Below are 13453 nucleotides of genomic sequence, written 5' to 3' on the forward strand. Positions count from 1 at the left end.
CCTCTTCCCCCCCCCCCCATCACTCTTCCAGGTGTATACAGTATACTTATTGCTTCATCCCCCCACCCCCGTTACTTTGTTATTGTGTCCCCCCTATATATGTTCATTAATACACAGGCCTCAGATCTTCAGTGTGGCTCTTGCAGTGTGATGTTGTTGTTCCTCCTGCTCCTGTCTGTGTACAAGCAAACATCGGAGCCGAGGAGGAGGAGACTGATTCAGTGAGGTCTGTGTGCGGGCAATTGGCAGTAAGACATGCTAGCTGCCACGGAGGGGACAAAATCCTGTGTGGGACCCTGAGCACCCGCACGAGATGGGGGACAGGTGAACCAGGTGCCCATGCTGGTACACCCTGTTAGACAAGTTACTGGAGCTCAGTGCTGGAGCTTGTCCCACACTGGACTCTGGGATTCAGCACAGAGTGCCCTATGCTGCCGTGGACCCCCCCACAGTGGTGGAAAACACCAGGGCTCAGTCGCAAGGGCGACCTTGGTAGTTCCGCCACTGTTTCTGCTTGAATATACCTGGAAATGTCAACTCTGTTTTTTGGAAATGGTGGGAGTTTTAAAATCCTATTAATGAATTTTTGTTGACAAATGTAGTAATTATGTGGATCTCAAAAAAAAAAAAATCTCTGTACCACTTAATTACATGTTTAAAACCTGAAACACTATGATGAATTGGCTACAAAATGCACATGGAATATGCACACTTATGCAAAAATAGCAAGCATTTTGCAGAGGGGAACATTTGGTTTAAATGTGGGGGGGGGGGGGGGGGGAGTTGCCATGTGAAATAAAATGGGTACTTTTTTTTATCAACTTTTCAATGTACCAACAGATTGCATAAACGTATATGGATGGTATTGCAAATACCACATGGATAGTATGAGATGATTCAAGACATTAAAATGATGCAGCATTTTCACCGGTCAAGATGTTTTAAGTTTTTAAAATAAAGATTTAAAGACCATAAAAAATGTAAACAAAAAACAATGTAATCAAAAAAACTATGGTTCTGACAGGAGAGAAGAACCCCCTGTTACAGGATATCAATAGAGTTTACATCACTACAGCCACCTTCTGAGTCTAATGTCTTCTGTGATCCGATAATTTACCTCTAAAATGAAATCAATTTTAATCCTAGAGTGTAAAACTATGAAATGTGGGGTTTAAACATGTATGCAGAGCAATAGATATGTACATATTGTAAATATATAGTACATGTGTCTTCAGAAGGATATTTTAAAGTATAGAAATCTTTAGACTAGTGTTGGTTAAAACAATTAAAAACATTTCAATGCTGTCATTCTGTTTCTATGTAGGTAACTCGTCAGTCACTAACGGAGTGCTCTCCACTCTGCATCAATTTTCTTCCACTAAATTATTTGATCATGATGCTATCGGATGTGGAAGATAGAGGTAACACTACATCACAGAAGCAATATGAACATGTAGCTGTTGGCAGTTTTACAAATCGGAGTCATATTATATTTTCTGTAGCTACCGAATAACAGGTTATTATAATAATAATCATTAAGTCTATGACATTTATACAGCTCTATAAATGTCAGATGGCTATATAGACTACAATAAAAAATAGTACTGCTGGCAGAAACTTCAGTTATTTTATTTCCTATTTTCTTCCTACCATCTACACTGTAAGGCTGGGTTCACACTATTGCCTCAGCACTATTGCCACAGCAAGGGTCCAATGCGTCCCTGTTCACCATTTCAGGTCCGATTTTCAGACCAAATTTTTGGGCTGAATGTGGACCTGAAATAACCAAAAGACAATCAAAGAATTTCCATTACCTAAAATATTTTAGGGTGCACCTATGATTTTAAACCGATGGTTGGAGATGCCCATAGTGTTTAAAGGAGTGCACTAGACTTTTACAACAAAACTCTAGGAGAATAACGACCTTTACCATTTGGCATGATGAAACAACAAAGTTGTTTGCTCAGACTATGAAATGAAAGCATGAGACAGATCTGCTTTCTTCAGATAATGGTAGTTTTAAAACATTCATTTAAAACTGGGCCAACTTGAGCCCATATCGCAATTTCTTCTGACAGGTTCCCTTTAAAACACCAACAGTCATCCGTAAAGAGCAAAAACCTACCAAAAACATACACCTCATCAAAGTTGTCAAAGTAATTGTAAAGTCTGTTTTTTTTTAAAATAAGCCTGTAATACTTACCTGCTCTGTGCAATAATATTGCACAGAGTGGCTCCGAACCGCCTCTTCTAGGGTCCCCCGCCAGTGCTATAAGCTCCACCTCTTTTTGGTGTGGCCCCATAGGCAGCTGCCGCTTTCTATGTGGGCACACCTGGTTGCTTCTATTGACACACACAGCCTGGCTCGGGTCCCTCCCGCTCCCGCTTCACAGGATTTGATTGACTCCCTCTGCTACCTTTCAGTCCCTGTGTGAAGAGGGAGAGAGGAGAAAAGACTACAGCTGAGCACAGCACTGGATCATTCCAGGAGTCGGGTAAATGTTGAGAGGGGGATAGGGGCACAGCAAATCCTAAAACATTTTGTACTTTAATGCAGGGAATGCATAAAAGTAAAAAAAAAAATTAGCTTTAGAACCACTTTAAATTTTCACAATATTTGAAAAGGCAAACCTTACATTTTTATTCAAATGGTGCATGCAGAAAAGGTGATATACTTGGACAAATGACATATAGAATTGAGATGGTGTGTTCATTCTTCTAATCTAACCTAAAGAAAATTCTGATTTTTTATGAGGGAACAAAGTACACCCCTGCTTTACCACCACCTCATATCCATGAAATGAGAATCAAGTGTTTCAGATTAGGTGTCAATAATTTGAACTTTCTCAGCAATTATGCAGATGATACCTCTCCTATTTACCATTTGCCGACCACGCTATAGCCAAATGACAGCCACAGAGTGGTATTTCTTTTTGGAGAGCGTCATGTGATGTCCTCCCTGAACCGAGCCTTCGGACATAGCTGATCAGATTGGGATAAAAAGCCAATCACAGCAGCTCTTTACAACGTGATTTGCTGTGTCCAATCACAGCTGATCACAATGTAAACACACTTACCAGTTATCAGCATTCCTTTCCTGGAGAGGGTCGGTAGCTGGCTAGTCTGAAAGGGGACATCTGCACTGATAACCAATGCATTGATCATCAATATCCTTATAGTCAGTGCAGCCCCATCAGTAATGCCAAAAAATTAAAAAAACTAGTGGTGCTTAAATACCACAAAAGAAAGCTCTATTTGTGTGAAAAAAAATATGTCATATGGGTACAGTGCTGCATGACTGCACAATTGTCACTCAAATTGCTACAGCAAAGCAAACAACTGGTAATTTGTACATGACTGACCCAGTAAATTCAGCCCAAGAGCTAACCATCTGATGTTAAAAGAAGTCTGTAAAAGTGCCTAAATTTCATTGGGGATTTGCAGGTAACTCTTGCCACAGTTGGTGTGAAAGTGCATGTATCTACACTCAGAGAATGCACCAATTCAACCTGCATGGGAGTTTGCAAGAAAAATCTTTCCTGTCCTAAAAGAACATTTAGAGCAAAACGTTTGCCATTGAACATAGGGGTAAAGACCCAGGCCCTCTGTAGCAATGTGCCGTAGACTGCTGGGGAGTTGTGTAGCTACAGGACCTGTAGACCTATTTGGACCAAACCTAAGAAAGCATTTCATGGGCGAAACTTCATATCACTGTGAACCATGATGATGTTAATGTTCTGGTTTTGGGTTGCTTTGCTGCTTTAGAACCAGGGCAGTTTACAGTCAGAATCGACTATAAATTCTGTATTGTATCAGAGTTTACTTTATGAGGATGTGAAGACATGTGTCTAAAAGTTGACATTAAAAAGGCAATGGATCTTTTACCACCATACTGATCTGAAGCATACTAGAAAAGCCAGAAACGAATGTCTTGGGGAAAACAAAGAAATGGATGGTTATAGACTGGACTAGTCAAAGCCCTCATTTCTTGTCAAATTCTGTTTATTATTTTTTAAATATAACAAAGATTGACAAATTGAGTACATACAAGAATGGTGACACAATATTCACATAGCAATAAAGCTAAACATATTGATTTATGAACTGGATGAGTACATAGCAATGTAAAAATGTAACGAGTAGAGCAACAAATAAACCAATAAAGTATTACATCGAAAGCTTTCGAAAATTCCATCAGACAGAAAAAACTAGTGACTATTGGTTCATTTTGCAAGAGCAGTAATAAGGAGATCAATCTAATAGGTCTGTATTAAAAACAGAAGAGATAATGTGTTTAGTAGTACCACACAATATTAAAGGAAAGGTAGAAAACAAAAAAATAGGAGTAGATGGAGAGATGAACCTTAATTTCAATCCCATTGAAATGATGTATTGCGATTTAAAACCCGGAAGTACATATATAGAAGGAACAACACATGTCTTGCAACTGAAGGAATTTTACATAAATGAGTGGTCAAAAATGTCAACAAGTTAATGTCAGACTGTTATGCAGAAGTAATTTCTGCTAAATGGGGTAATACCAGCTTTTAATGCCAATGGTGTACCTAATTTTCATCACCATACATCAGTACTTCTGTTGATTATTTTTGTTGGAATCATGATTGAAAAGGCACAGTTTCTTTGTGTTTTATTCAGGTATGTCACTGTTATCTTTAGGCACACTTGGAATGAAGAGCTAATGTTTTCTTGTTCAAATATGTTAAACAGCAGTCAACAATTTCCACATGACCATAACTATTGCTTTGATAGGATTGCCATAATTAAACATATAAAACCAGTCACCACTTAGGGCAGCCCCTGTAGTAGGCTGAGCATCAGAGAGAAAACGTGTGCAGGCTGTGACTTGCCCCCTTAGATTAAAAAAATAAATAAATCACTCTTTCTTGAACAATAGAGGTTGCTGGGTTTTATTATTATTATTATTGTTAAAGGCATTGTACGCTTTCAGATATTTTTGTTTTAACTGGATAGTAGCGTAGGTATATTTTCTATGCGGTTTGTGTGCCTTACCTTGTAATGATAACCTAACATGTGGGGTGTGTGTGTAGTGTCATGGCAGATTGATTTCCCTTTGCCCATAGTTTGCTACAGCTAGCTTGTCTCTATTCATCCAAAGGCACAGGACAACTTCTTGTTCCAGGTCATATTACTGCCAGTGCATGAGTTTGCCATCCAATCCGTGTCGCATCACAAATGTGGGAGTGCTAATGTAATAATAAATTTCTTCCAGCTGCATCAGTAAGTTCTGTGTCTGATTTCTCGGCCTGCTTGTGGCTGTCAGATCTCATCACTTGTAGCTAGCCCTCACCTGTACCAGCACTAGATTGACAGACCCTGGAATTGTGGGATATGTAGTTTCTTCACAGGAAAAGTCCGTTTTCACACTGCAGACCAAGGTCATGCATTAACCTGTGCGATTCCATGCTGCATGCCTCATGTTTGAGCACAATGTGAAGATTTACTCTAATATTGGCTCTGCATACAGGGCAACAAATGGCACCATGAATCTACATGATCAGTTAACCTTTTGCAGTTGAAAAACACAAGGTGTGGGTAGGAAGGTTTATATTGCCTTTAAATGCTGAATTGTGTCGCTCAATCATATATTAGAAATTCTGGGTGAACCCTCTGCATACTTTTTATATACCCCTTCTAGCAAACTTTACACTGAAAAAAAAACTGGTGATTTTTAGTTCACATACATTACAAAACAAGCTGGAGAACTGCATCAAAGTAATCCCTCTGGCCAGTCCATAAACTGCTTTGCAAAATGTAAATGCTACAGTGTATTTAGTGCCATTATGGGGCAAAAAGACAAGTTGGAGGATAGCTACAGTCAGGTCTGGCCTCTGACCTGCAATGCAATAGAAATAATATATACCTGTCCTCAAAGGGTTCACCCAGAACTTCTAGTGTTAGCGTGCCCCCCCCCCCCCCCGACACCTAGTGGATTATATACATGTATAAGCTACTGGGATTTGAGCACAGGTATATGTTACTGTATTTTTATCTTATTTTTTAATCATATCATATACATGATTAGATCCATAAAGTTGGACCTGCTTTTATAGATTGTAGTATTCTAATGTATGGTCCACTTTGAGATGTTCTCCTGAGTGTATATCTGTATTTGTGTATAATCTATTTATTATTATAGAAAATATTTAATATGTTTTTCTCTTTGGCATTTCAGCTTTGAACCCCTTTGAAGAAGACAACATAGATGCTGCATTTCTTGAAGAAATTGCCTTAAAACGAACATCTGTTCTTCTTGGCCTTCATTAGTGCTAGAAGTTACTCATTCTAATAACACTTGCTCCCCTATGCTGCATTCATAAGGCAACACAAACCTATTTGCTGTGACTTGGGTTGAAACCATGTGGTTTAATACATGAATGTGTCACAGATATCTGAACTTGGATGACAGATACTGCTATAGTCGTCAGGCATCTTTTGCCATCTGAAATGTCTCTAGCTTTTTCTGTTAAACAGTATGATGTAGTGTGTATGCTGGAAAACACTGATTTTACATTAAATGACATTTTCCTTATAGGAAAGTTTGAATGTGTAAAAGCTGTAAAATGTTTACGTACTGAAATGTAAGCTTCATTACAACAGATTGTTTTGAGAGTTTTGTTGAATCTATGCACAAAATCATGATTTTAATAATTCATCGTTTTTGCTGTTGACCATTATAAATGATTCTATAATGTATTTTGAAGCATAATCCTTTTAAATACATTATTTCTCTTTAGTCGAGTTTTGAAATGACCACATAATGTGAGTTGTTGAACTGACCTTGATCTTATTTGTGTCCTGATTAACTGAGGTCTGTAACCTTCCTTTAAGCATTTTATGGACTGATTTCATTCCTCAGATATTTAAAAATATTGCATTTTTGTTGCACATTGTGCTCTAAGTGTTGTTTATGTTATTTCTAAGACCGACAACACTTCCAAGGGAAGCTTCATTTTTTTTGTGTATATACATATTTTTGTCTGTACTTGGCTGTTCTTGAGAACTTTTGTAATAGAGCAGGATAACCTTAGGGAAGTCAACACTCACATCCCCACTAAAGCGGCGTCAGTCAGGAAATTCCACTTTTAGTTTCACAAATATATAAAAGCAAGCCTGCATATCCCATGTTCATAAGACCAGTGTGTACAATTCAGGCACTTGTGATTTTCTGGGGAGTTCAATCACTGTCAAATTATGCATTATTTTTTATCATGCAACTAATTTATAAATACAATGGTCAGGGTTAAAGTAATAACTTGTGAAATTAATATTCTGTTTCTGGTGAATTATTTTTTTTTTCCCTTTTAAATAACCAATCTTGCTGTATGGTAACATACAAGGCCTTTGCCAGCAATTCATGCAAAATTTAATCCTATTTCGGTTTCCCACTATACCCCCAAAAAGGTATACTCACTCCATACATCACCTCCACTGAAGGAGTCCACCCTGAATAAGTTCTGATATCCAAGTTCACCCAGATGGAAAATGTCACTACTTTCTTCAACGTGACAGTGTTCAGGTCTTTTAATTTTCTGCCCAGACCTGATAGCTATCACATGAGGAGGTCATATTGTTTCTGGTACATGGAATCCCCAGTGCATTAGCGCAAATGGGACAATGTCCCAGGCAAAGTAAGTGGTTGGCATGGCAGCATGGATGGGTTAAGTATACCATGCTGAGGAGAATAAGGAGAGCTGAAAGGAGATGGTCTTGTAATTCCTTTTGATAATGGTATTTTAAAACCTTTTATTGAACTGCTTTGCCATCCAAATATTTGATGGGAGTCTTTTACATGTGTTAAAATTATGGGCTATGCAATGCTATTACCTTAAAAGCACAATGATGTATGAAGAAATGGCCATTGCACAGATCTAACCTAGCACCCTTAAAAACATTAGCAAATGTGTATATAGTTTGATATTTTTTGTTATATTGTATGGGCTGTAAAATCTATCCTGACCATTCAGCTAGGGAAATAGCTGGTGTTTGCAATTATGCAATAATAACAATGTGGTAGGACTAAAAAAGAGGTGTCAGTGTGATATTTGGGTATTTTAGTAGCAAAACAAGTTCAACTTTATAGATAGAGAGTAGGATGCATCAGTGTTCACAAGATAAGGTAGTCTTGTTATCAACATCAACCAATTTGTTTCATTAACCTGCATCAGATAATGTTGGTTAGAAGCCAGTTGCTATGTTTGGAACCTTTTTATGCGCAGGCCAGTGTGTATTTTAGAAGGCCACAATGGGACAAATGTATGAAGCTGTAGGGTCGTTTAGCCCACGCTTTTAACACCGACACTCAAATATGAAGTGTTGTATAACACTTTGTATATGCTCAATTGCCTGTACAGTAGTAGTGAGGCTATCCTGCTTGGGACATTTGAAATGGCAAGTTAAGTTTCACACATATTATGAATCACAGAGCTGCCCAATTATACTACAGTGTCAGTGGATGTAAACTTTTTCCCTGCCATGACCTATGTATGAGGATGTACAGGGGCCATCATTCCTACATCTGGGCTTAACACTCCCTAAGATTATATTTCAATTGGCTTTATCATTGGCCTTCTTATGTGCCGCATGTTTGAGCCTGGCTCAGTGGGCTTGAAAGGTGCCAAAGCCCCATAAGGTCGGGGAAGAGGAAGAACATTTTCATCTTCAGGGATGTAAGCATTAGGACGCTGCTCCGCTGTGGTGTAGGTTCCGTTTTGCAAAAAGTGTTGTTCTTCCTCTTCTTGAATCTGCAGAAGAATTGTACAGCCATTAGCAAGGTGATGATTGTTTTTTTGGGATTTTAAATGCTGACATTTTTTTGGCATCAGGTGATGCAAGTAGGCCCTTGGTCATGTTTTAGGACTTATGTTTTCCTTATAAAGTAATACTTTGACATTTTGAAACATTTTGATGTTGTTTATATGACAAATTTTTCTAATATTTTATACATTTGAAATGCTTGTTAAAAATAAAATTAATCATGCAAAATTGGTCAGTTTTGTGTATGACTATCTGCAGGGAACATTAAGTAATGCTAAGACAAGTGATGAACCATTTTGTGTCCATCTCTTAAACTGTGGTTCATAAAAAAAAAAAAAAAAAAAAAATCGGTGGATTACTTTCCCCAATCCTGTTTACAACCACTTTTAAGTAGGTACTGAGGTGGCAAAGTCCGAAGGTCTTTTTATTTTAATGCCCCCCCCCCCTACAATACTTACCTGAGCCCCTTCTCTGTCCAGCGAAGTCCGCAAGTGTCTCGGGCCAAACCCGAGACTCTCTCCCTCTTCATTTGACTGAGACACAGGGGAAAAGCCATTGGCTCCCGCTGCTGTCAATCAAAGTCTGCTAGCCAATCAGGAGAGAGGGGGGCGGGGCCGTGTTGCGGCTTTCTGTCTGAATGGACACAGGGAGCTGTGACTCAGTTCGGGTGCCCTAATAGCAAGCTGCTTGCTGTAGAGGCACTCAACAGGAGGAAGGAGCCAGGAGCACAGACAAGGCACCCATGAAGGAGGATCGGGGTTGCTCTGCAAATCCACTGCAACAGACAGGTAAGTATCACATGTTTGTAAAGCCTTGCTTTTTTTTTTTCTCTATAAAAATAACAATCACTTTAAGCCTTCTTAAAAATCTCAATTTCTCCCAAGAGCTTTTCTTCAATACTCTTGAGAGTTGTCCCTATTAATATATAGAGAGAAACCAGACAAGGTAGCCCTCTGTTACTCTTTATTTTAGTGACACCCAACTTTAAAGCCTAAACCCTGATACAGAAGGCCTAGAGGTTGCTGGTGTGTGCCAGAAATTATGTCTCAATGCAATATTCTTTATCATCCTATTTCCTCACTCCCTTATCTTTTCACTTCACTACCTACTTTTGTCAAATCTCAGGCTTCACATTAAACATTTGCAAATTATTGGCACTGGACATCTTTCTCCTGTCATCCACTATATCTCTTACCAACAGTGTTTTGCTTTCCAGTGGGTTGGCTTTAAACTCCCATACCTGGGAATATTTTTAATTGACTCCTATGATAAACACATTATCAACTTATTATTCAACAATGGTACATAAACTCAAAGATCTACTAATATCCTCGAAAAAATACAATCTTTCTTGGTTTGGTAGGATAGCAGCCGTAAAATTATTGCTGAAAATACTGGTATCTTTTGCAAATTCTTACAATAAGCCTCCCCTCCCAAATGCTATGTACCCTTAAACCACATACAGTGGTTATGTGGACTTTCAAATACCAAAACTTCATGTAAATGCCTTCTATCTCCACAAACTGGATGAAAAACTGGGTTCACCCAGTCTGATGAAGTACTAACTAGCAACACAAATAAGCCAACTGGCTAAATAACCTGCAAGAAAAAGCTCTCTCTGGGCAAGCTTAGAAGTGATAAATCTCAATCCATTAATAGATAACATTGTGGGTACTTCTCAAACAAAGGTTCACACTTTACAAACTAAATTACTGCTCATTCAAGACGTTGGGACTCTCTAAAATATCCAGGAGGCCTGATATCCCCACATCTACCAATTCAGTATTTTTTGTGGAATCCTTTCTTTTCCCTGGAGGAGCAAACGGAGGAGGAGTTCCACCACCTGAATGCCATGGTGCAACAGGGGCTCTTCCATCCACCTCACATGGGTGAATGGGGGAGTCCATTGTTTTTTTTCTGTCATTTCTCTGGCTGATTGAACAAAAAGGTATCTATGGCCAGCCTTAGGGTGATGTGTGTTGTATGGCTGGCAGCTACAATAAGGGTGATTCCAGCAATGTATGGGTCACTCATCACTGTTTGATAATTACATATGTTCCTTAAAGACCTTGACTGCTAAATGCCATGCATGGGCAGCCTTCTTTAAACACATACCCGTGTCTTTTCTTCTCTCTCAAGTTGGCGTTTACGTTCTTCACGCACTAAGCGCTTCCATTCTTGCTTGGTTTCCTCACTTGGTGGCAACCCCTGTTCCATCCTTGCGTAGCATGTCTCCACAAACTTCTCTTTATCTCTTACTTCTTGCTGCAGCTTTATACAGTTGGCTTGCTGCATAGATAATTCTGCAATTTGGGACATCATTTTACGAGTTGTGTCCTTAATCTTATTTTTTAGTTCATTCATCTGTCAAAATAATGATAGAAAAGAGCATGAATCAGTATGGTGGCATTACAAGATGCTTGCCTGTCCTTTACCTTCAGAACACCAAAGTGCTTTGTTAATATGGATAGACTTCTCTCTTTCTCAGATAAGGGCTAACATATTGGGCTTTTTCATTTATACGCATTCATAGTGTAAGTGTAGTGCTATCTGAATCCTGGGAAAAGGCAGATCATTATTACAGACCTTTTTAGCACAAGTCAGGGTGTCTTCTTTGCCATTGGCAGCTTTGATGCGTATCCTATCTGATAGCTTAGAGACTTGCTCGTAGAGGAAATCTCTTTCCAACAACTGTTCCTCCTTCTCAGCCAGGCGCAATTCAAGCTGTATTGAATGAACATTTAAATAAATCAAATGCATATTCCTATAATGACATTGCAGGGAGAAGTACAGTAGCTTAGAAGAATCACTTTCACATAGATCAATCGTTGCAAACAAAGACTAAATCCATATTTGGCTATAAAGAGCAGAAGCAAATTAGGTAACTGAATTTTGTAACTGCATGGGTTGAGGCTGAGAAAATTGAAAGCATCTGTAGACACGAACAATTAACTTCTGATTTTCTCTCTTTTGGTCTGTTCCATATAACATTGAAAACATTTTGTTATATATTTCAATAAATGCAATAAAAATACCTGCCAGAAATCTAGTGAGTTATTGAAAGTGGTATTAAAGCTTTGTTTTTGTGTTTTTTGTTTTTTGAATAACAAACCTGTTATACTTACCTCCTCTGACCAGAGCTCCGTCTATAGTCACTAGATCCTGCTGTAATCCTGGGCAAATGGCAACTACATTTCGCCTAAGCTTGCTGGGTATGTGTGCAGGGAACCTCCGGGGATGGTGAAATATGACCCCCCCCGGCCCAAATCGACCGGAGAGCGGCTGACAAAATATGCCTGGGGCTCCCAAAATGGCCCCAGAACACAGCATGAGGTAGAGAAGGATGAATGGCTGCCGCTCCAAAGAGCTGAGGATGTCCCGCAGCAGGCGCCCCCCCCTGCACTGGGTGAGTCCCAAACCCCAGAGGGCTGACATACTGAGAAGGGGGAGATCCCAGGACAGGCTTAGAGACTCCAGGGCCAGACTTGACAGAGAAGCGGAGGGGGAGGATGAGCCATCCCTGACTCGGATCATGGCTGCCATAAAGGGATGTCAGAATAAGTTGATCGATCACTTTGAAGAGCTCAAGGTGGAATTTTCCTTCAAGAAACATGACATGCAGAAGCTGAGGGACAAGGCTTCTCTGGAGGACACTGTCAGGTCTTTAGACATTGCTGCGCAGGTGACAAAAAAGACCCTCTCTGAGCACACTTTAAAAATGGCTGACATGGAAGAACGTATGAGAAGGAATAATATCAGGTTTGTGGAAGGCAGACATTTGGAGAAATTCCTAGAAAAATGGCTGAACACACGGCCCCTGACACTTTCACAAACCTGTTTGCCATTAAAAGGGCACACCATATTTCAGGCCAGCCACCTCCGAAAGGAGCCCCCCCAGCTCCATGATAGCGAAAGTTCTGCACTTCCAGGACCGGGAGAACATCCTGAGAGGGGCTAGGATGGGCCCTGAACTAATGATCGATGGATGTCACATATCGATCTATCCTGATTTTTCTGCTACCACCCAGAAGCAAAGGGCAGCTTTTCATCCCATAAAGAAGAGATGGAGATCTTTCCCTGGTCTACAGTATGCTCTATCCTGCCAAGCTACGTGTAGTGGAAAATGGGAAAGCGTATTTCTCTTACATTCACAGACTGACACAGCTCCTATCTTAGACCATTGGGTTGTTACGCCACCTTCAGGAGAGTACTAGGCATAACATGTTAACATGTAATAATAAAACTTGATCTTTCTAGTTCCGCCCAAGGGGCAGTCTCTTAGTTAACAACCCCACAGCCTACATTGCAGCTTCAGTTTTTTTTTTTCTGCCTAGTGAAGGAGAAGGACCTAGAAACCCTGCGGGCCCATCGGTCCATGTTTTTTTTTCTGCAGAAGCTTTGCTTTTGGTGCAAGATTAAAGATCCCATGATCTGCTATTAACAGCCAACTAGGTGACAGGCTAGATACTCTTATCCTTGTAGTCTCCCCAGCCTGGCCAGCGAGCGTGTGCAGACCAGAGCTCCGCGCTGGGTTCGGCCACAACATGCCTCAGCTCCAGGGGCGGTCGGTGAGCGTAATTGCTCAGGGGCACACATATGACTGGGCTACTGATGTCTGCGTCAGTGTGCTGGGCCAGCAGCCACCCCGTACTGATCG

At 40.0% G+C, this 13453-nt stretch overlaps 2 protein-coding genes across 4 annotated transcripts in view; one reads left to right on the plus strand and one right to left on the minus strand.

The window, feature by feature from the left end:
• GSAP (gamma-secretase activating protein) overlaps nucleotides 1–9024 on the plus strand; it is a 199833-nt gene extending 190809 nt beyond the window's left edge. For both annotated transcript variants that reach the window (XM_077471205.1, XM_077471204.1), the window contains 2 exons: nucleotides 1325–1421; nucleotides 6215–9024. In XM_077471205.1, the coding sequence (XP_077327331.1) occupies nucleotides 1325–1421; nucleotides 6215–6306 (189 nt within the window). In that variant the 3' untranslated portion in view covers nucleotides 6307–9024. The remainder of the gene's footprint in view (nucleotides 1–1324; nucleotides 1422–6214) is intronic.
• CCDC146 (coiled-coil domain containing 146) overlaps nucleotides 3932–13453 on the minus strand; it is a 215726-nt gene continuing 206204 nt past the window's right edge. For both annotated transcript variants that reach the window (XM_077471203.1, XM_077471202.1), the window contains exons 17-19: nucleotides 11383–11520; nucleotides 10912–11160; nucleotides 3932–8783 (exon numbers count right to left, since the gene is read on the minus strand). In XM_077471203.1, the coding sequence (XP_077327329.1) occupies nucleotides 8580–8783; nucleotides 10912–11160; nucleotides 11383–11520 (591 nt within the window). In that variant the 3' untranslated portion in view covers nucleotides 3932–8579. The remainder of the gene's footprint in view (nucleotides 8784–10911; nucleotides 11161–11382; nucleotides 11521–13453) is intronic.

Source organism: Lithobates pipiens, unplaced genomic scaffold (genome assembly GCF_037356315.1).
Source record: "Lithobates pipiens isolate NorthernLeopardFrog02 unplaced genomic scaffold, aLitPip1_a1.2 Scaffold_8, whole genome shotgun sequence".
Lineage (NCBI taxonomy): Eukaryota > Metazoa > Chordata > Amphibia > Anura > Ranidae > Lithobates > Lithobates pipiens.